The sequence below is a fragment of the Saccostrea echinata genome, unplaced genomic scaffold (assembly GCF_033153115.1).
Source record: "Saccostrea echinata isolate AGI-Se365-2 ecotype Australia unplaced genomic scaffold, CSIRO_AGI_Sech_v1 ptg000052l, whole genome shotgun sequence".
NCBI classification, from domain to species: domain Eukaryota; kingdom Metazoa; phylum Mollusca; class Bivalvia; order Ostreida; family Ostreidae; genus Saccostrea; species Saccostrea echinata.
In genome coordinates, this window is record NW_026889801.1 from 8727697 (window position 1) to 8750013 (window position 22317).

The 22317-nt window shown below is 32.3% G+C and overlaps 2 protein-coding genes across 2 annotated transcripts in view; both read left to right on the forward strand.

Moving 5' to 3' along the window:
- Positions 1 to 286: 286 nt before the first annotated feature.
- Positions 287 to 22317, forward strand: part of LOC133203839 (baculoviral IAP repeat-containing protein 2-like) — a 267667-nt gene continuing 245636 nt past the window's right edge. The window contains exon 1 of the mRNA XM_061339629.1: positions 287 to 296. The gene's annotated coding sequence lies outside the window, so the exon portion shown is untranslated. The remainder of the gene's footprint in view (positions 297 to 22317) is intronic.
- LOC133204326 (toll-like receptor 4) lies at positions 9915 to 10304 on the forward strand. The gene has a single exon (XM_061340051.1). It carries the CDS (start codon positions 9915 to 9917, stop codon positions 10302 to 10304), a length of 390 nt encoding a protein of 129 aa, XP_061196035.1.

Consider the following 22317-nt stretch of genomic DNA (forward strand, 5'->3'; position numbering starts at 1 on the left):
CTTTAGGTCATAATTACATTTGTACATAATTAAATAAGTCTTAAAGCAAAGGATTCATCCCTATGGAAATAATTTATCAACACAGTTTTTTAAATGTATTCTGTTTCTCTTGTAGATTTCAAAAAATAAACTATCTATTCTTACATGTCATATACATGTGTCCATTCAAATTGGCAATGCATTTGGATGCAACGAGTGATAAACTTTACTTCACACGCTGTCACGTTGACAACGTGTAGAAATTACGTAGAAAGTTAAACAAAAAAGCTTCATAAAGTTTTGGAGGTTTTACTAAGGTTTGGGTCTCAAAAAGTGAGGACACTGGCCCACTGCACTCCATCTTAATTCGCCTCTGGGTTAAAAAATCTTAAAAATAAGCGAAAATAATCATTTCATGTTTATGTGTATACCCGAGGACGTTTAAAGTAATGAACCCACATTTTATCTCTCATGATAAAATGACCATTGTAATGAATTGATCTAAAGATAATCTTACCCATTAATTTTTAGCATTAAACAAATAAAATTTCAAAAAATCATAATTTTTAATTTTTAGCATTCAATATATAAAATTTGACCCTTAAATTAAATATGTTTCTGAGCTGAGGTACCAATCTTGCTCATACTCGAATCATTGAAAAAAATCTAACATGTCCCTCTTCTTTCGGATCAACAGTCTAATCATTCTTAAACCTCTCAATTTTACAAAGAAAAATCCGGTGCTCGAGATATATCTATATAAAAGTCTCCACAGAATGGTAATGTCCAAGACATCGATTGCAATGTTAATTAATTGGAAAAATTGCGGTCCTCTGACACCCAATATTTGATATCCTTTAAATGTTGTTTTCTTTTAATGGGCATATGGTAACATTTTAAAAAATATTGTCAAAAATAATCTTTTTCCCAACGAGGCAAAAAAAAAAACTGATTTCGTGAGATAGTTTTACGAAATCTTTTAAATGATTGCGCTTTTCTGGGATAACCATTACACGTTCATGAAATAGGTAATATCGTGTCCCCCACGTCTGATAATGTTTCGATGAAATCCTGGCTTGTGATCGGTTGTCGTCTGTCAAGGAAAGGGAGTGTAATGCTTAAATACACGGTCACTCGATAGTCAAGACATGATCAATACGGAGTTATCCTTCTTTTGTAACACAACAATACATTTCTTTTGTAAACGAAAAATGGCGAAAGACAGTCTCTAATTCGGACGAGACAGTCTGATAGAAAGAGAAAAGAAACCACGAATAAATGTTACTTAAATTAGACACCTGAGTGTATATAATCGATAAGTAAACTCGTTAATACATATTCAAGTAGTGACCGGATATGGGATGGTAAGTAAATCGGCGTTGCAGAAATGTATCAACCGGGTATCATCCCGTACCGGTGTCACAATAAAACCTCTACCTAATGTTATATTACCATGTCTACTTTTAAAGGAAGTATATATGTATATTACTTTGACCAGAAAACAAATGTGCTCATTAGTTTTTATTTCTTTATTTAGACAGCTAAGGAAATTACTTTTGAAGGAAGGTGTCTGCAATGTAAGGCTTTATACTTTACAGGAAGATGTTTACAAATTAACAAATAAAAGGACTCACTTATTCTGAGAAAACATGAAATATTTAAATTTACAAGACAAATTGATCTTCCCTATCACATTCTTCCATTTTTAAATAACCTTAAAGTCTATGAAAGACCCGGTGAGTTATGACTCCCTCTTTTAATATATTTCATGATGCCAATAGGCATAGGAGTGTTTCCTAATCTTTGTTTGATACAAAGAAAGAAACAGAATCGTTTAACTTGGCCTAGAAATAATTTCTATCTAATAGTTGAATGAAAAAGCAGAACATTTGAACAAGCATCGGAACTATGTGAATTAATTGTTCATGTATTAACGTTTAAAAATTCAGAACCTTTCTTCTAGACCTTTGTCCCAGGTCTTATGGTGAAGCTAATTTAGTTATATATGTGCATGTTTACGATCGAGTTAGATATTTAGGTTTCACTCGAATTTCTGAATATCATAGAGATGATTGTGCTACAGCTAAATGTCGTTTAAAAAGAAAAATGGATATATTTTGGACAAAATATTCAAATCTATGTGTGATTCGGAGTATAAAGAAATGCAATTTTAATTCGTTTATGAAAAATATAATATTGTTTATGCGACTGTAAAGCTTTTCAAAAAGGAATACTTTTTTATCTTTATAACACTTTAAACCCCTATTGTGGTCTTGCCTTAGTCATTTGGTATCTGGTTTCTACCAAATTTGTACCTAATATATCAACGTACATATAATGCTGTCATGTAAACGCTGTAGTTTAGAGAAGAGTTCTTTAATTTTATGTATATTTTTTAATATATTTTAATATATTTTAAACATTGAATTACTAGTTTTTTAAGATTAGAACGTATATAATATTGTGTAAAACTTTGATCGCCTATTGTGGTCCCACCCTAATGTTGAGGTAATGCTTTAAATAATGTGGATCTACATTATGTTTTGAAGCTTTACATAAGTGTGAACATTTCTGACCCAGTAGTTCCAAGGATGCTTTGTAGCAATTTTGGCTGATATTGGACCAACTGTCCTAAAATAGAAGATGAAATTGTAAATAAAAAAGTTTACGACGAAAATAGCAACGACTCGACAACGACGGACAACTGACAAATTTAGATCAGAGAAGTTCACTTAAACATTCGGGTGAGGGAAGCTGAAAAGGGATACATTTGTGCTAGTAATTTTTAAAAGACATTAACATAAACATATCTGTAAAGCTACCTTTACCCTTTACTAATGAATTGCATTTATTAGCTACTACTAACTTCAAGCAATGCTAATCAAATTCTCGATCATGTTTTTATCTTTTCTGATAAAACTTAGTTAACTTCCTTACGTCAGTTATTTACATGTAAAAGCGTGAACAGATAAAAGTAATTGATCGTTTTGCATATTTCATAAAAGAACAGAAAGGTTTTGAATCGGAATCATTGCATTAGCTTATTTATAAAACCATGAATAAAAAAGGCTCTAGTCTAATGACCGCACAATGCTCATGACAAAAGGAACAAAAAAGACTATCAAAATAAATGAAAATATCGGATCAAGATATTCAGACAGATTATATATTCAATGTCATGCGCAGATATACCATTCCAGTCCATCGGGATTTTATTTGCTTTGGCTTTTTATAAGAATCAAATTCTACTCCAATGTTTAATTGAAGTTTGTTTCTCCACTTGGATTATAGTAATTAAAATGTCTTTAGTACATTTAGAAAATAACACCATTTTCCTGATTTATTTTCAATGATACAAAATACAGATAATTGGAAGATTTCTCTCTGAAAAAAATTAATTTAATTGGCATGCAAAACACTTTCATTTATTATTAACAGCATGTTTATCCCCTACACTTTCTACCTAAAACGCATACTTTCTATTGATTGTTTTTATTTCGAGTTTTAATACTATATACTCAAATTTCTTGACATTGGTTCAAGCTACACAGTTGAAACATATAGCAATATATGAATATTCAAACACCTCAGACTCTTAATCCTTTTTTGCTTCTGTACGTTTTATATTTAAGTATTTTTTGTCCTTCAGTTTCAGAAAAATCATTAAACGAGCCTTTAAAATTATAGATTAGTCATGGTATGTCCCCTTTTTTGTTTTGTTTGTTTTTTGTTTTTTTTTTGTTTTTTCCCCTTTTTTCTTAGGGTGTGTGCGTTGATCATTTTTTTTACAGGTAACTCTTGATTGCTCGAACTTCGATCTCTCGAAGTTATTGATCGCTCGAAGTGAATCTTCGGTCCCAAATTATTCCCCTATATAACTAAGCAAATTTACTCTTGGTTTCTCGAACTCTTGATCTCTCGAAACCCTTGATCCCTCGAAGTCAAAATGCAGTCCCGCTATGCATATTCTATTATAATTTACCCTCGATACCTCGAAGTGGCATTGTGTATACAAGGTTATATAATTAGCACCTTTACCTGGACATTTAAATGGCCCCAGGCAGAAGACGCGGAATTGAGGAACGGGATGTTTATTCAGGTGAAACTATGCTGCAAGGTGATAATTGATTTATAATTAATCTTTTTTTTTTGCCTATATGCTATTAAAAAAATTATCATCGACTGTATTACGATAATTTAGAGACGCGGTGTCAGTGAAAAGTAGTAATTGATTAAAAGACGAAACACTAATTTAATTTTTATTTCGAGTCAGTGTCAAAGTTAAACGAAATATGAAAAAGAAGAAACAGCCTCAATGTCAATATGACGACTATTATTGGAAAAATACTTGCAGAACTGCGTTCAATGATCATGTTTAGAATAGTCAATGCTATACATGTACGACGCTGTAACATGTTGTTTTCGTGTAACGAATGCGTAGTATGATGTCCGTATTACAAAACTAAATAAATATACATGAAATGACGATATACATTTTTTGCTTTACTCAGTTTAATGAAATATTCATCTAAATTACGAAAAAATATCGTTGTTTTATAAAAACCACGTGTAAAAGGTTATCACTGCGTGAAAATCATTATATCCAGTAAGACTAATTTTAAAACCTGTCAACAAACCCGGAAAATTCCGGACTCTTGAAAACTCGAACTCTTGATCTCTCGAAGTTTTTCCTCGGTCCCGAGGACTTCGAGGTATCGAGAGTTACCTGTATTTCATTCAGTGACGCTGGACAGATGTATTGACTTCGACTGATAAATTCAATCCCTTTCATTAATAATAACAAGATTGAAACAAATCATTACAGTCTGCATCATCAAAAGGAATATTCAATGAAATAGAATTTTTATACTCAGTCTTTTTTAAATCTTTGGATGGCATTATCAATTCATAAGTTCTTTATACAAAATGCATCATGATGGAAAATCTGCCAGTCTGAATTATTATTTTGCTAAATAGCTTAGAGACAAATATTTCCACAACGTTTATCAAAAGCTGTTGACCGTTACGGTAGCTCAGTCGTTAGAACGCTCGCTCTTTGATCAGAAGGTCGTGGGGTCGAACCTCGGCCGCGACTGACCTAAGTCGATGAAAAAATAAGTAGCAACTGTTCCTTCGCCCAAGCGCTCGGCACTATGAAGTAAAAACTGAGGATCTTTCGGATGCGAGCTTAAAAACCAAGGCCCCATGTCACGGCAGGCGTTGGCACGATAAAGAACCCTCACTGTTCAATGGCTCTGAGTGCCGAATAAAGGTCTAAATTTGAAGCCCTTCACTGATATATAGTGACTTTTCTATATGAGTGAAAAATTCTCCAATGGGACGTAAAAAATATACAATCAATCAATCAATCAAAAATTGTTCACTGTCTGAGATCTTCTTTTTGGCTGACACGTAGCAAAATGAGGAGGGTCACCAAGCTTTTTGAAGACAATTTACATACTAATTAAATGCAAAACATTGTTTTCAGGGAAAGAACACTGATACGTCATGCCTGTTGAGACAACATTTCCTTTAGCTTCGTCCGCTTTATTAACTCGACACATTTAACTCTCTTTCCGACTTCTTGGCTGCACGAAGAATTACATATAAAAGCATTTTTAAAACTTCCTATATTGAGAGTTTTTAGAAACAACATTCCCATTCAACCTTTAGATGAAAACAGCAAACAAACTGCACTATAAGTTACTCTTCTTTTATTGCCTGAATTATCCATTAATTATTCATAAAATAGAGATGAATGAAATATGGAGATAACGAACAGTATTCAAGCTCAAAATCGATTTAAACAATGCAAATCGGGAGCAGAGCAAACACAGACCTCCGAAAACATCAGAGGTGGGATAAGGTGCCATGGAGGAGTCAGCATCCCCTGCCGACCGGTCACACCCACCGTGTGCTCTTTGTTATGATCGGGAAAAAAGGGGGAAAAATCCGTAGACAATGCAAATTGTAAATAATAGCCGTACAATTAGTATGAAAAACGTTAGTCAGCATTTGACTTTATAATAGATTGTATTTGCTGACAAGGTCATTGTATCGACCATAAAAATTGCGAAATGATGACTTTAAACAAGACTGTTTATATCCTTGTTTCAACAACTTGTTTGTCAATAGCTTGCCTCGTTTTAAATATTGTTCATACGTAGAGCATCCTCTTGCTAATCAACTGGGAGATATAAACACCATATGCATGTGATAAGCGTATATTGCTACATAAGTAAGGGAAGATGACGATTGAAAAATTGAAGTAATCACATTTATCATAAAGTTTTGTTGTCAGGTTACTATTAAGGTTTTTTTCTAGTGAAACATCCAAATATGAGCAGATGTATCAGAATCTGTGGAATCTTTTATTTCAAGCTCACTAAGATATATCAAGTCGACATATGAATTGAAGCAATTATTTTTTGATAATACGTCGTCAATGTATCTAAATGACGAGTTTATACCTATACTCGGCACTCAGGGCCATTGAGCAGTGAGGTATCTGATTCGTGGCAACATCTACTGCGACACGGGACCTTGGTTTAAACGGTTTCTTTTTGTTTGTTTGTTTTGTTTTGTTTTGTTTTGGTTCTGGGTTTTGTTTTTTTTTTTTTGTTTTTGTTTTTTTTTTGTTTTTTTTTTTTTTTTTTTTTTTGCTTGGTGTTTTGTTTGTTTGTTTGTTTATTGTTTTTCTTTTATTTTTGGTTGGGGTTTTCTTTTTGTAATAATTCTGCTTCATATGAATACAAAAATTGGTACCCATGGGAATTCCAACAGATAATGAACAACAATGGAAGACCTGGTCTTCAAAAACTACATATATTTTGTCAATCAGAAACTCAAGCACCTTTGTAATATCAACTTCAGAATAGTTGTGTGAATGTTTTTAAAAAATAATTTTGCAAATGACTAATGAATTATTCTTTCATAGGAAACGCCTGACAATCAGATGGATATTTTCCTGACCTCTAACACACTACTTCCGAAAATTTCTTTTTTACAATTAAACTCCACATAGTTGTATTGTAAATACATTGGGTACAGTAAAAGGATGTTTCCAAAAGATAAACAAAAAATCATACTAGGGCATACCAAACCTAATCCAACTCAAACTCTAAGATCTTTCTGTTTCACAGCATACATTTTCCCCGAATTCCAATGAAATCTTCTACTTCCATTTGCTGCTTATTTTTGATAGATATAATACCATCTTGCAGATATACATGGTGGAAATATATCCCATTCTTACTTCATTATAGATTATTATGTCTTGTTTGTTGCCGTTGTGTTTCTTTTTAAATTATCATTTCTTTCCTCAAGAACAGGTATGTTAACTTTTGTTTTCTACAGAAAATATGTTATTTTTACTTCTAGAATCATTAAAAAATTTACATCAGTGTATTACAAGATTTATAAAAGACTGGACTTTTGAGTTTTATCTAAAATCATTTATACCTCTTTCCATATCATTTAATTTTATAACATTTACACTCGACAGGGAAGTTAAGACTTACAAAATAGCAATTTTTTCCTTATTTCTTTTCAAGCTTATTCATCTACTTATCCGGCCTATGTTTGAGCTATTATCTTTTAAGATTTGTGTCCATAAGCATAAGGTGTTTGTTAACAATCAACTGGATAAAAGAAAGAATTTTACGGAAATGTTATCAAGAATTGCAGTACTTGCCTTTTACCCTAAATTATTTACTAGCAATTTGATTTTGTGTTCCATTTTTAAGGAGACATATAGCCAAGAAAAAGCCAATTGTTCATCTGAAGAGGGATGCATGTGCAACCAAGAAGGATCATTTTACAAAGCGTCTTGTTCCAACCTTGATTTGCAACATATTCCTCATTTTTCTGTGAATGTTAACTGGATAGACTTGAGCAAAAATAATATATGTTCGATCAATTCAGAAAGACTTCCACAAAATACCGTTGTTCTCATCTTAACAGCAAATTGCATAAAAAGTCTTCGAGGTCATCCATTTGAAGGTTTAACAAAACTAAAGATTCTTAAATTAGACTATAATAATGATATCAATTACACAAAAAATAATTTTTATGAAGGGATTTTTAAAACTTTGGAGTCGTTGCAGGAGTTGGATATCAAGAATTCTCCACTTAAAACTGAACAATGGGATTTTCCAAGTGAAGTTATTTCAGAGCTAGTTTCTCTGAGAGTTTTAAAAATCAATGGACTTCAAGACATAAATTTTCCGGCAATCTTTCAGATGTTGAAACAATTTCAATATCTAGATATATCAGGACGTACCGGCAGCTTTTGTTCCCTGAGGTATATCCCTAAATCTTTCTTTGAAAACCTACCAGGCTTGAGACATATTGATGTAAGTTATTGTAATATTCGTTACATTGAAAAAGGTGTGTTTGATAAACATCCAAATCTGACATTTCTTGATATCTCAAATAATCGCGAAATGGGATTTGCAATTTTACCAAATGTCACTGACTCGTTCAGCATAACAAGCATCAGAAGTTTCATATTTGATTCCATAACCTGCACGACTGGAGAAGGAACAATACTGAGACACTGTCATCTGCAGAATCTCTACAACACATCTATTGTGGAATTCTCCAGTTCATTTAACCGACTTGAACAATTTCAGGAAGGTGTTTTAAAAAGCCTTCCAAAGTCAATGAAAAAAATTACATTAAAAATGAATAGATTGACACCAGGAAAATACTTATTTGAATTGAGCCAGCTTACAGGATTAGAGGTAGTGGATATATCTCAACAATACCTGGGATTAACATACCCTACTGCTTGGATAGATCCATGCGAAGAAAATAAAGATATTTCACTAGAACATGAGTGTACAAGAAATATTCTTCATACAAAAAATTATGAAAACCATCAGTGTCTAAAAAACAGAACAACTGGTACTATTGACAGGAAGCATGGTCGCATGAACGTATACGAGCCAAATATAACAATTTATTTGCCCCCGAAATTAAAGAAAATTTTTATCTACTCATCTCATTTTTATGGAAAGCTGGGATGGTTTGGTATTCACGCAGAAAAGCTTAAGAAAGTTGATTTAAATGATAATGATTTATACGATTGGGAAGGATCTATCGTAGGTGTAGATAATATAACATATTTAGACATTTCTTACAATAATTGTTATAAAGTAAATGCAAATTTTTTTCTTTCATTTATATTCTCTCGTAACGTTGAATTTATCAAACAATATATTGGGTCTGCCCTTTGGTAATGATTTTGAGGGGAGTCTTTTCCAAAGTCAAAAGAGACTAGAAGTTCTTAATATTTCCCATAATCAAATTGAACACCTTCCCAAAAACTTTTTTAGACATACAGTTCGAATGAGATCTTTAATCATTAGAAATAACAAACTTTCCGATTTTTACTCACAACTATATCATATGAGGAATCTAACATTATTGGACCTGGCAAACAACAGAATAAGCTCCTTTTCTGAAACAGCAATGGAATCGTTTCAGAAATTACTAGACCAAAGACGAGACAAAATCAAAATTAATCTATCGGGGAATATTTTTACATGTTCCTGTCAGTCTTTAAAATTCTTAAAGTGGATTGTCCAAAATAAACATACGTTTAAAAATCTTAAAAATTACAAATGTTCCGAAAACGAGTCGCTTTTCAATTTTCAAAATTAGACGATTCTGTCATAAAACTCACAAGGCAGTGTAGATCTTACCTTTCTATATATTTACCAACTGCCATTGCTTTAACACTCATAACTTGCATCTCAGTTGGAGCTGGTTTGTACAAAAATAAATGGACTTTGCGATACATTATTTATAAAACCAAACGGAGATTTCAAAATAGGGGAAATTTCATCGGCAACATTCAATCAACTGTTCACTATAAATATGATGCATACATATCATACTGTGGAAGTGACAGAACATTTGTGCTTTCTGAAATGTATCCACGACTAGAGACATACTCTGGTTTTAAACTGCTCATTCGTGACAAAGTTTTCCTTCCTGGTGACTCAAAATCCTTTAGCATTATGGAAGGTTTACAAGAAAGCTGTAAAGCTGTGTGTGTCGTTTCCAAGCGGTATCTGTCCTCCAAGTGGCGGGATTATGAACTCAACATGGCAAAAGTTGAAGGCATTAAGGACAGAGGAAATATTCGATTTATTATTCTCATTTTAATGCCCGATGTCTATAATGGAACTTACCCAAACAAAGTGGCCGATTTACTTAAACAGGATTGCTACCTGGAATACCCAGAAAATGAACGGGATTATGAAGAATTCTGGGAAAAGTTAATACAAAAAATATCTCAAGATATCACAGATATATAATGAGCTACATTAATTTTTTTTATTAAAAAAATGCAGTTTTAAGAAGAGCTTTCCTTGCTTTTCATTAGGCTATTTATATTTTTTCTATTATTTTTGAAAGAGGTACAGAAAAAACATTTTTAACGAGTTTGTATGTTGCAGTACATTGTATTAAAGTTGTATATAATTATAGACTTTTTATATCAAAACCATCATTCAACTACGGCATGTAACAATCTTAATTTAATTCTTGGTGAATTTTATTATCCAGACTATATTTAAACGATTAAATAATGACCAATAGAAGAGTGTAAATACCACGCAGGACAGTTAAGGCTACATGAAGGAGGTGGAATCTAATTTAATGGGAAGTATTTACTTAACATCACACAAAAATTCTTCAAATTACCTCAAATGAAATTATTTGCGATATCAAACATTCAGGGAGCTTTAAATTACATAAGAATTTATTATGGCATGCAGTTTTGTTTTGTTTTTTGTTTTTTGTGATTAAATCCCACACAGCTAGATAAAAAGCAAAAAAAAATCATCGCAATGCACTTGTGAGTGTGGTGTGATATCGAAAAATTTAACGCAGTTTTTATGCAGTGAGAAAAAGAAATATTTTATATATTGCAAAATGTATTTTATAATCAAAAACAAAATACAATTTGCATAATGTAAGAGGTCATTAACTTGGATGCGATGCTGGTTTTATGATTTCATTCATATGTTTTCCATATATTTCCTAGTCAAGTGATACGGTTGTATACCTGTTTGCTTCTTTGTTTCTTTGTTTGACGTCCCATCGAGAATTTTCGCTCATATTGAAACGCCCATTTATTTTTACACATTAACACATAAACATATGAAGTATTAAGATATTTGAAAAGTAATGCAAACCTGAAGAAATCTTGCAAATAAATAGATAATTCTGTATTTAATGCAGTTGATCAGCAAAATATTCAACATCTAACATATATAATTTTAACAATTAGACAATAGAATCTTTAGAGGTTTGTAGCACTTTTTACAAACTACTTAGTGTTGAAAATATTTATAAATTGAACTTAGATTTTTTTACTTGGTAATGGTTATGGTTTATAGATTATCTCAATGCTGCAATTATATTTACTAAAATCACGTTACTGCCACATCATGTGACAAACCTAAATAAAAAATCTAATCGCCCTCAACAAGTAAATTTTAACCATATTATATATGTCCGATATAAGTGAAGTACAAAAAGAATCGCCCATACTTGTCAAGAATGTATTTTGTATTTTTAAAAAATCGCCAATATATTTCCTTTGGGCACCTTCACTGTACTGCGTTTGAAGGACTTTTTTGTCTATTTATACTGATAGAAATTTCGCAGAAGGGCAACCACTTTACAATTATTGTTATTTCAACGACGTACTAAAGGAAGATGACATTATAATATTTTATATATTGACAAGACACCTAGAAATAAGACAATGTACATGTAAAAACAACAAATGTGGAGACTTCATGCTTCCGTAATGGTGTGGCAGAATAATGCCACTATATAAGAGGGGTGATCAAAAAGTTCGCGAACTAATTAAATTACTTCCATGAAAGAAATAAAACTAGGTTTCAGTGTTCATTATTTTTTAAAATAGTCCTCTCCGATTTTAGTGCACATCTGCCACTGTTCTGCCCATGCGTGTATCACGAGATCCAGGCGGTCATGTGACATGCTCCGTAGCTTTCTGTTTACAGAAGCTAAAAGATTTTTCTGAGTCTTGTATTTCTTACAATGCAAGTTATTGTCTATAATAAAAACAGTCCATTTGTCAGAAATGGCCAAATCTCGGCAATAGGATGGATACGACTGAGTCAACCATTTTTTGTAACAAGTCATCAATATATTGAAGTCATTTTCACATTGTGACGTCACAAACATGGAGCAAAACATTACATATCGCCTGCTCTTTATAGAGCGTGTGTATGACTATGGGTGTACCTAATTTCATTCTGATCTGAATTGTGGATTTGTAAATATACAGATAGTTCGCGAACTTTTTGATCACCCCTCGTACCTATATACACATTTATTATTAGATGGGTACAGTCCAGTAATAGATTTCCCAAAGACGACAATGTTAACGTTTTCTCACACAGCTCCTCCCTAATTTTCGTTGAAGGATGGGACACCCCTCGAATAAAAGCTAGTATAAATATCAGAAAAATCGTCATATTTATCTGACAATTTCTGACAGGGTGTCATTATTATCTGATAAGTCGACATAAGTTGCCATCTAAATTATTTTGTTGACGTGTCAGACAATGAAGTAGACTTGTCAGATATTGATATCGACATGGAGGATAATTATAACGACTACCTATAGAAATCTTCTAATAAACATCTTCTTCTCAAGAACCATTGGCAAGAAAAGATGAAACTTATGTGAAAGATTCATTTCATACTCTAGATTCAAGTTTGTTCATATCATAACCCCCGAATGTAGGGTGGGGCCACAAGAGAGGGTCGAAGTTTTACAAAGGAATGTATAGGAAATGTCTTTTAAAATCAAATCTTCTTATCAAGAACAGCAAAGCCATGATTAGTCATTTTATAACAGAAGTATCCTCAGGTAGTGTAGATTCAAGTTTGTTCAAATCATGACCCCTGGGGGTGGGGCAGGGCCACAACAGGGGGTCAAAGTTTACCATCCATAGGAATATAAAGGACATACCTTAAAAATCCTCTTCTCAAGAACAGCTATGCCATTATTAGTCATATTAATACAGAAGCAACCTTATGTATTGTAGAATCAAGTTTGTTTAAACTATGACCCCCCAGGGGTGATGGGGTACAACAGAGGGTCTAAGTTTTACATAAGAATATATAGAAACCATCTTGAAAAAAATCTTCTGCTCAAGAACAACAAAGCCATGATTAGTCATATTATTATAGAAGCATCCTCAGATAGCGTAGATTCAAATTTGTTCAAATTTAGGGTGGGTAGGGTGGGGCCACAATGAGTGATCAGAGTTTTACATAGGAATACTAGGGAAAAAATCTTTGAAATTCTTCTGTTTGCTTCTGAACAGCAAAGCCATGATTAGTAATATTAATATGGAAGCATGCTGAGGTAGTGCCCCCCTTCCCTCCGTCATTGTTCAATACTGAAATGATTTCTGCTTCTTTCTGCTTCTTCTTTCTGCTTCTTCCTAGCCAATGTGCTCAGGTGAGCGATGTGGCCCATGGACCTTTTCTTATATATACTGGTATTTAAAACACAACAGGTGTAAGTATCTGCATGCATACGTTTCTTTGATTTAGTAAATACACGTATGTAAGAAAACTGATATGAATTGAATATCAAACAAAAATGTTCACTTTCATTAAAAAAAAACTCAGTCAAGAATATATTTTTGCTTATTATTTAAAATATCGTTGAGGTATTGCATAACCGTTCATATGGCATAATAATGAATTGATAAAATAACAAATGATCTTGCTGTTAATGCTTCCGTTGCCCACTGCATTTATCAGAATCAAAAGATATATGATCTATGAAACTAAGAGGAAAATCCTGGCATGAAAATACATATGCATTTATACATATAAACGAGAGAGAGGGAGAGAAACTTATGCTTATGCATAATTTAAGTTCCTTAATTGCAATATTTTACCGGCAGTTTTCCAATATTTTTTTTTTTTTTTTTTTTCATGTATGCTGTTTGTCTGGTTCATTGCAGGATGGAATCAATGTTTTTTATGTAAAAATATACTCGCTATACTTTTGTTTTATGTACCCGTGTCCGCTCAAAGTGACAGTACTTAGAGATCCAACAAGATATAAACTTTCCTATACACTGTCATATACAAATATTTACATTCCACATATATTTTGCTTATGAAGTGTGTGGAAATCTTTGGCATTCAAAACACCATAACTCGGACAGGGGGTCAAAAGGTTAAATATGCGTTTTATTTTGACGTCACAACAAAAATGGTGAAAGACAGTCTCCGTTGTAGACAAGACAGTCAGAAGTAATTTTTTTTTAAAAAATGATTAACTTTACAAACAATAGACACCTGAATATTTATTAATGATGGGTCAAATTCTTTACATAGTAATGTAGTGACTGGGTACGGGAGGATGCCTTCTACAGTTGTATGCAAATTTTCTCACTTGTTATGAAATTCACTAACTAGCTTTCATGCCAACATGCGTACGGTATCACTACATAACAAGGTAACTAATATTACCATGCCTACTTTTTAAGAACGTATACATAGATTTAAGTTCGAATAGTAAACAAATATTTTTTTTTTACTTTTTTCAAAATCTTGCACTTTAAAGCTATCTATAAAAACTTGTAGCTTAACGTGGATATACGACATTCCTGAGTGTATAAAGAACTGAAGTGGAATTACATGTATTTCAAACGGTTAAATGTACCATAAATTCAAAAGACATTTGGAAGTTTATTTTCACAAACGGTTCTAATTGTCAATTGAAGGTAAATGGTCCTTTTTCACCTAAGATTCCCACAGGTTTTCCATATTTTTCCGTTTTGAAAATAATTGCTTGTTAAAATATCAACATATTATGTATTAAGTGGATATGCAAGATAGCTTTCTGCAGCTTATATTTAAAACATATATGTTCACTTCAAAACAAAAATTATTAAAGAATAAAGGTATTTGTTATTCAAAATATTGTTGATACTAACTTCAGTGCACACGTAGTATTTTAAAAAAAAAATCATGAACGCGCTGTCATAAAATACATTTCTGTATAAAAATGTAAAACAATATCAGTTATAGTAGTTACAGGAAAAGCAGCATATAAAAACTAGATATATACATACTAGAGTTAAAATCAATGAATGCCCTGAAGGTAATTTCAGAAAGAAAAAAATTGTTACAACTTATAATATTATATGGTGAAGAGAATCTCTTACATGTGACTCGATGAATAAAAGCAAAGTATATACCTGCTTAATTGTAAGTCGGTTGTTTTTTGTAAGAATATGCTATTGACCATATTACAATTAAGTCGTTTTGATTTTTTGCCCGAATTGGTTTGCGAATGCCAGATAAATATACTATAATTTAATACCCGTGCTTCAATGTATATCTTGGGGGTATAATTTTAATAACAATAAAGATTTTAAACAAAAAATATTTAAATCTGTCAGTATTGTACTAAATACATATTGTAACCTAAGATTTTTTTTTCATGCATTTCAGAATCTTAAGAATATACCCCGAATTTACTAAGCAGTACCCTTTTGCGTTGATAGGAAAAACATTACATTTCCGCATCCATAACATAAAATTACCGATATTTCTAAGTCCCGATTATGAGTCGGGCATAGAGTTTAGAACTCAAATTAAACTTTAAAAAATCCCACTTATAGTAAACGACTATATATGGTATTCATTTCCTTTTTTTGACAGTTGAGGAATTATTAAGTTTGGCATAAAGGTGTGTGCGATGTAAGTTGCTATATATAACCGGGAGGTGTCTGAAACTTAACAAACAAAAATTATGTGGAACATGGTTATTTAGTAATGTACAAAATATGAAAAATAGTGAATGACATTTTTTCAATACATGGTCCTTTCTCCCCATAATGGATTGAATCGATCATCTACACCTTTCTATTCCTATGCCCGTAGTTCTGAAGCAATTTCAGTAGGGGGGAGGGGCAGAACAAAACATTTTCAGTGTTGAGCGGGTACTCACACACAAAATACCTTGACAAGCAAAATTTTTAAAAAAAAAAAAAAAAAAAAAAAAAAGGTCATCAGACGTAATTATTGAATGGACACACCCATATGTAGCTTTGTTTTTTATGAAAAAGGTGAAGTAAACGAACAGTGATCTTAGATGATAGATAGATAGATAGATAGATAGATAGATAGATAGATAGATAGATAGATAGATAGATAGATAGATAGATAGATAGATACGTGAACAGGGCACAAAACACGGACCCCTGGAAATTCCAGAGGTGGGTTCAGCCCTAACCGAAAATACTACATGTATAGTGTTAACTGTAGTTTACAATAGTTAACAATAGTAACTCAAAGGTTCAGAGATTCGATCATACTAAATCATAGTTTTCAATGTTATCACAATAGTTATAATATCATTATAGTGTCATAGTTATCACTATATGTGTCATAGTTATCACTTTAGTGGCAAAGATATCTTTTGATATTGTATTTTAGATAATTTCATGCACTTATCCTGCAATACATTTTATTTTAAATTTTGTTTTCAGTTTGATACTTTTTGCAAAGTCTAATGTACTCCAGAGACTGCTACTGGCAAAACATTTCTAAAATAAGTGATTGTCCTTTATTTTGATTGGTCATTTTAATATAAGTAAGTCACTGATAGTTAACTATAGTTTATTATAGTTTATTAATGTTATTATAGTGCCTAGGAGGGGAATAATATATATTATATCGATATATATTATATCGATCACTGTCCGTTAACTTCACACTTTTCATAGAAAACAAAGGTATCATATGTTATTATTATAGTGCTTAGGAGGAGTAAACATCCCTTGTCGACCGTAAACACCCGCCGTGAGCCTTATGTATTGACCTGGTAGACAGAATTTCCCATAGTCAAATATAGTATAAAAACAAAGACCTAACACTTGGTATGAGATATGTCAGTATACGTTGCATCGGCAAAATTATTGAGTAGACCCCCCCTTCCTGCGACCACCCCTTTCCCCAAGACTCCTACCTTATATAGAAGTCCTCATCTACAGACAGCTTTATAATGATTGATTGATTGTATATTGTTTTACATCCCGTTCGAGACACTCACTCGTTCGAGAGACGTCACCATATACCGATGAAGGGCTTCAAAGTTAGACCTTTACTCGGCACTCAAAGCCAATGAGCAGTGAGGGTCAGCTTTATAATAATGGTTTTTAAAAAAAAAAAAAAAGACTACACGTTTCAAAGAAATTGCCATTCAGATTTTGAATAGGTTCCCAGTTTCCCAGTTTCATATCAACGTAATTAACTCAGTTTATATACATGTATAATTTTCACCAGTTTCAATCATTTTGCCAACGAACTGCCATTTAGAATCATATATCTCTACCCTTTGGAATAAAAAAAAAATGTATATATTAACAACAAAATTTCTAACCCAGACATGACAGGACAGACATGAAATATTTTAATTCAGATGTGTTAATTTCTTTACATATGTTAAATACAGTACATGTATAATGCATTGAAGGTAGTCCGATTCTCAGGTTCTGAAAATCAGCTTTTAAATAATAGAAAATGCTCATAAAAATGTCTCTGATTTCATATAGTAACGTGAATTTACCCCTGGAATTTCTTCAAAGTTCATCATTACAGTTAGTCATATTATATAGGGAAAATTATTAGATCTCAAATATATTTTCAAGAAATGCAAATAAAAACACCACCTTTGCATTTTCTAATTGATCATTGATCAACAAATATAATTTAGGATAGAAAAAATATAGGTATCTATGAATTTGGAGAAAATTGTATCTTTTTATGCTTATACAGTATTTTAGTTCCTCTTTTTACTTCATTTGTCAAATAAAACATAGTGTAAAAAGCTTGTTCTATCATTGCTAGACATCACATATCACATTTAATTTCATATTATGCTAATAAGCAGTCGTTTCTAATGCTACACTAAAGTAAATTCAATTTCACTAAAAATGAATTTATTTTTTTTTCTTTTTTTATGGGGTACAAATGTCAACCTTTTACACGACCGTTTGTAAGACTTCAAAGAACCTAGAATCATATTAAGATGCATAAAATGAAAATTGCTGCTTGAAAAGATCTCAATTTCAAGCTTCATTTTGAGACTTTTTAAATAAAATAATAAATTTAAGAGTTATCCTTCCTGACTCAGGATCGGATTTCCTTAATGTTAAACGTAATGATTTGTTTAATAATCTTCAGTATCTTCCTTTCTGGTTATTTTTTTTTCCTTCTTAATGCAATAAATCACACAGGATGGTGCTTGCAATAAAATGATAATCCAACAAAACTTGAGTATTGGCACGGTGAAATGAACCACTTATCGCTTAAGTTTAAAATCCTTTAACTTCGCCCCAAGTGAAACGTGGAGGTTTTAGTGTCAACAGTTCATTATCTGACCCTCAAAATTAAAATTAAAATAATTAACAGTATGTTCATTTACGAATGTAAGGGAAGGTTTGATTCTTGTTCCTGGCGCCTATAATGAGTTTTGATATTTTTAGTGGCTGTTCCTTCGCCAAGTGCACGACATAATCAGTGAAAGTCACAAGTCTTCCAAATGATACCGGTCATTGGGCAAGATAAAGAACACTCACTGCTTAGCCATGCATAGGTAATAATTTCTGGCACTTCAGTTTAGGAAGATAGTGTCTCTACAGAAGTGGAACATTCATGAATGGGACTTTGAACAACATGCAATTATTCGTTAAATCGATCGTCCCAATCAAGGGTCTTACCAACACAACAAAGACCATTGTAATCCAGCGCTTAGCCACTGCAACTTTATCTATATGGGACTGGATATCGAACATTCTTCATGGATGGTATGTCCGAATGTTCACATAGGTTAAAACCTGCCATACTATTATATATGATACCCAAATCCATTAGCAACTTAGATGATCAATGAATTTGAGCTGAGACTTTTTGTGTTAATACATTTTGTGTAACAACATACATAATGCTGATATTTCTATGGTCAATACAATGAGCTTATCAGCAAATACAATCTATCTTTAGGCTGAATGCTGACTGACGTTTTTCATACTAATTGTTAGGCCATTATTTACACACTGAATTTCTACGGATTTCTTCCATTTACCAGATCATGAAGAGGAGCACACGGAGGGTGTGACCGGTAGACCGGGGATGCTTATTCCTCCATGGCACCTGAGCCCGCCTCTGATGTTTTTGGATGCCCGTGTTAGCTTTGTTCCCGATTCGTACAGTTTAAATGGACTGTGAGCTTGAATACTTTTCCTTTTCTCCATACTTCATCCAGAAAATCCATTGAAAGTTTATTTCTCTTTGCTATCTTTCTGAATTGATTAAATTATGTTTCTTTCAATTCTCCCTCTTCTGCGAAATTTTGATTCACAAATGAATTTATTACAGCAGAATGCTTTGAACTATGCCTCATTTCTCAATAATATACATGGTATTATTATTTATATTATTTATATTAAAACACTTAATTTTTTTTTTTTTTTAATTTAGGTTTTGAATGGCAGTACACCAGTTCACCAGGTTGATGGAAGTAATTAATAGATTGTTATAAAGTTAGTCATACATACGGATAAATCATTTATTTATTGCATAATTATTAAATGACTGCGTGTGAATTTCATTATAATTTCAGTCTCACGTTATATTCTTCCCTTTTATGCTCTATTTAAAGTGTGCAAGTGGTGAGGAAATGAATTTAAAAATACAAATTTTCATTCTCACGATAGGTAATTTGAATTATTATGCAATAACAGAGTGCGATATCACGAATATATTCAATATTGACAGACCTTGATTGCCATTGCATGACTCATTGCACACTATTTCTTTTGATACTTCTCTCTATTTCAGTAAGGGGTGCTTTGGTTCTTGTCACGAAAAAAATCTATTATTCCCATACGCTAATGTATTTCTCCTTATGCTCAAGCCCTTGTTTAATCCCAGTTTATATTTTGGGTTCATCGGAATGCTTTTTAAAGATTTTCTTTTCTCCCACCTATGCTATTATCCAAAGCTTTGCTTTTTTCAATTGTTGGGGCCTTTTTAAAGAAATAATGTAGAGACGTATATGTAGAATTTTTCGCATTAATTGAAAATATATATAAATAGAACAATGTCAAACAAACAAAATCTCAGAAGTTTCATGATTAAATTGTGTGCAAGGTCTTCATATCAAGAAAGAGAATGTTTTCGAATTTTTAGAACTACCTTTGTCTAAAACTGTATCTATTTCGAAAAGCAATTTGCTATTTCTGCATAATATTTTTATCTAATAAGACAGACAAAATCGAATCTCATTGACTTTTCAATTTTTTTTAAAAGGAATCTGAGATTCTGAAATAATTGTGATTTAAAGATTATAAAACAACGGTAAGAAGATTTTTTTTTACATTTGCTTTCTGTATACCCATTTCTTTCCCTTCAGTTGTAAGAGTTGTGTATTTTAGTGTGAAAAATCAAGACAATTATGCTGTACTTTTTTTTTTTCATTTTTGTCATTTTAATTAATGTCTGTGTGTTAGTCAATCTAATTAAAATTAGATCCTTTACGCTCCCGTATTTTGTTATTTACAGCGACATTACAAAATATGGAGCGTAAAGGATCTAATTTAATTAGATTGGTGTGTTAGTGGAATTCAATGTGACCTTTTATTCAGCTTTTTATTTTTATCCCTATAGGTTTTGACAAGAATCTGTCTTTCATTATTAATCTCTTCACATTCAAGGTAATATTGGCTTTCTAGTGTGTTGGTAATTTTATTGGGTTTAATTTTTTAAAATAAAAAATTCAATTGGTAATTAATCTTATAAAGTATTTTAATGTTCCTATCAGCGTACGGTGACGGTACCGCATAGGTATAGTGCATACCTACTCAACACTCGATGTCTAAGGGATATTTAGAATACAATAATGACTAAAGACATGTGCATATCAATCATACAAAGACCCAGGTAAAACGTTAGAGTGTTTGACTCTGCTGGTATAATGTAGAAAAAACCGAAATAAACATTATTTTCAATGAAATATATGGAGATAACGAACAGCATTCAAGCTCAGAAGTCCATTAAACAATACAAAATAGGAGCAGAGCAAACACGGACCTTCAAAACATCAGAGGTGGGATCAGGTGCCATGGAGGAGTGAGCATCCCCTGCCGACCGGTCACACACGCCATGTGCTCCTTGTCATGATCGGGAAATAACGGAAAAATCCGTCGACAATTCAGTGTGTAAATAATGGCCTAACAAATAGTATGAAAAACGTCAGTCAGCATTTGACTCAATGATAAATTGTACTTGCTGACAAGGTCATTGTATGGACCATAGAACTTACGAAATGATGATTTTAAACGAGACTGCTGATATTCTTGTTTTATCAACTTGTTTGTCAATACATGTAATTTACCTCGTTTTAGAAATTGTACATACGTAGAGCATGCTCTTGCGTATCGAATTAACTGAGAGATATAAACCCCGTATGCAGGTGATGAAGGTATATTGCTGCATAAGTAAGGGAAGTTGACGATTGAAAAGTAATAGTCATCACATTTATCATAAAGCTTGGTTGTTAGATTACCATTAACGTCTTTTTTAAGTAAAATATCCGAATATGAAACAGATGTGTCAGACTCTGTGGTATCTTTTATCTCAAGCTCACCGGGATATATCGTATCGACATCAGAATGGAAATAACCAATGTTAATACGTCGTCGATATATCTAAATGTCGAGTTGAAGGCTACAGCAAGTGTTTTCTTCTTTTCACGTATAAGATTTTGGACAAATTCTGCTTCATATGAATACAAAAAAGGTCTGCTAATAACGGGGCGCAATTGGTACCCATGGGAATTCCAATAGATTATTGGAAGACCTGGTCTCCAAAAACCACATAGATATTGTCAAATCAGAAACTCAAGCATCTTTTTAATGTCAACTTCAGAGTACTTGTGTGTACAATGAGAATGTTTTTTAACAAAATAATTTTGCAAATGACCAATGACAAGGTAAGTAAATTTACGAGTTCCATTTTTATTGAAAAAGCAGCTGTCAACAATGTCAGAAAGTCTGGACTTTAATTTATCGTGGCGTATGGTTGTGTATAAAGTTGAAAATTCGTAAGTTTTTAGACTGTTGATTTTGATAAATTCTTGTGATTTCAAATTTTCCAAAAGTTTTTTGGAATTTTTAAGTATCCACATCTGATTTACACCACTTCTCGAATATTTTGTTGCACATTACTCTTGAAGTTTCTCCTTCACTACTG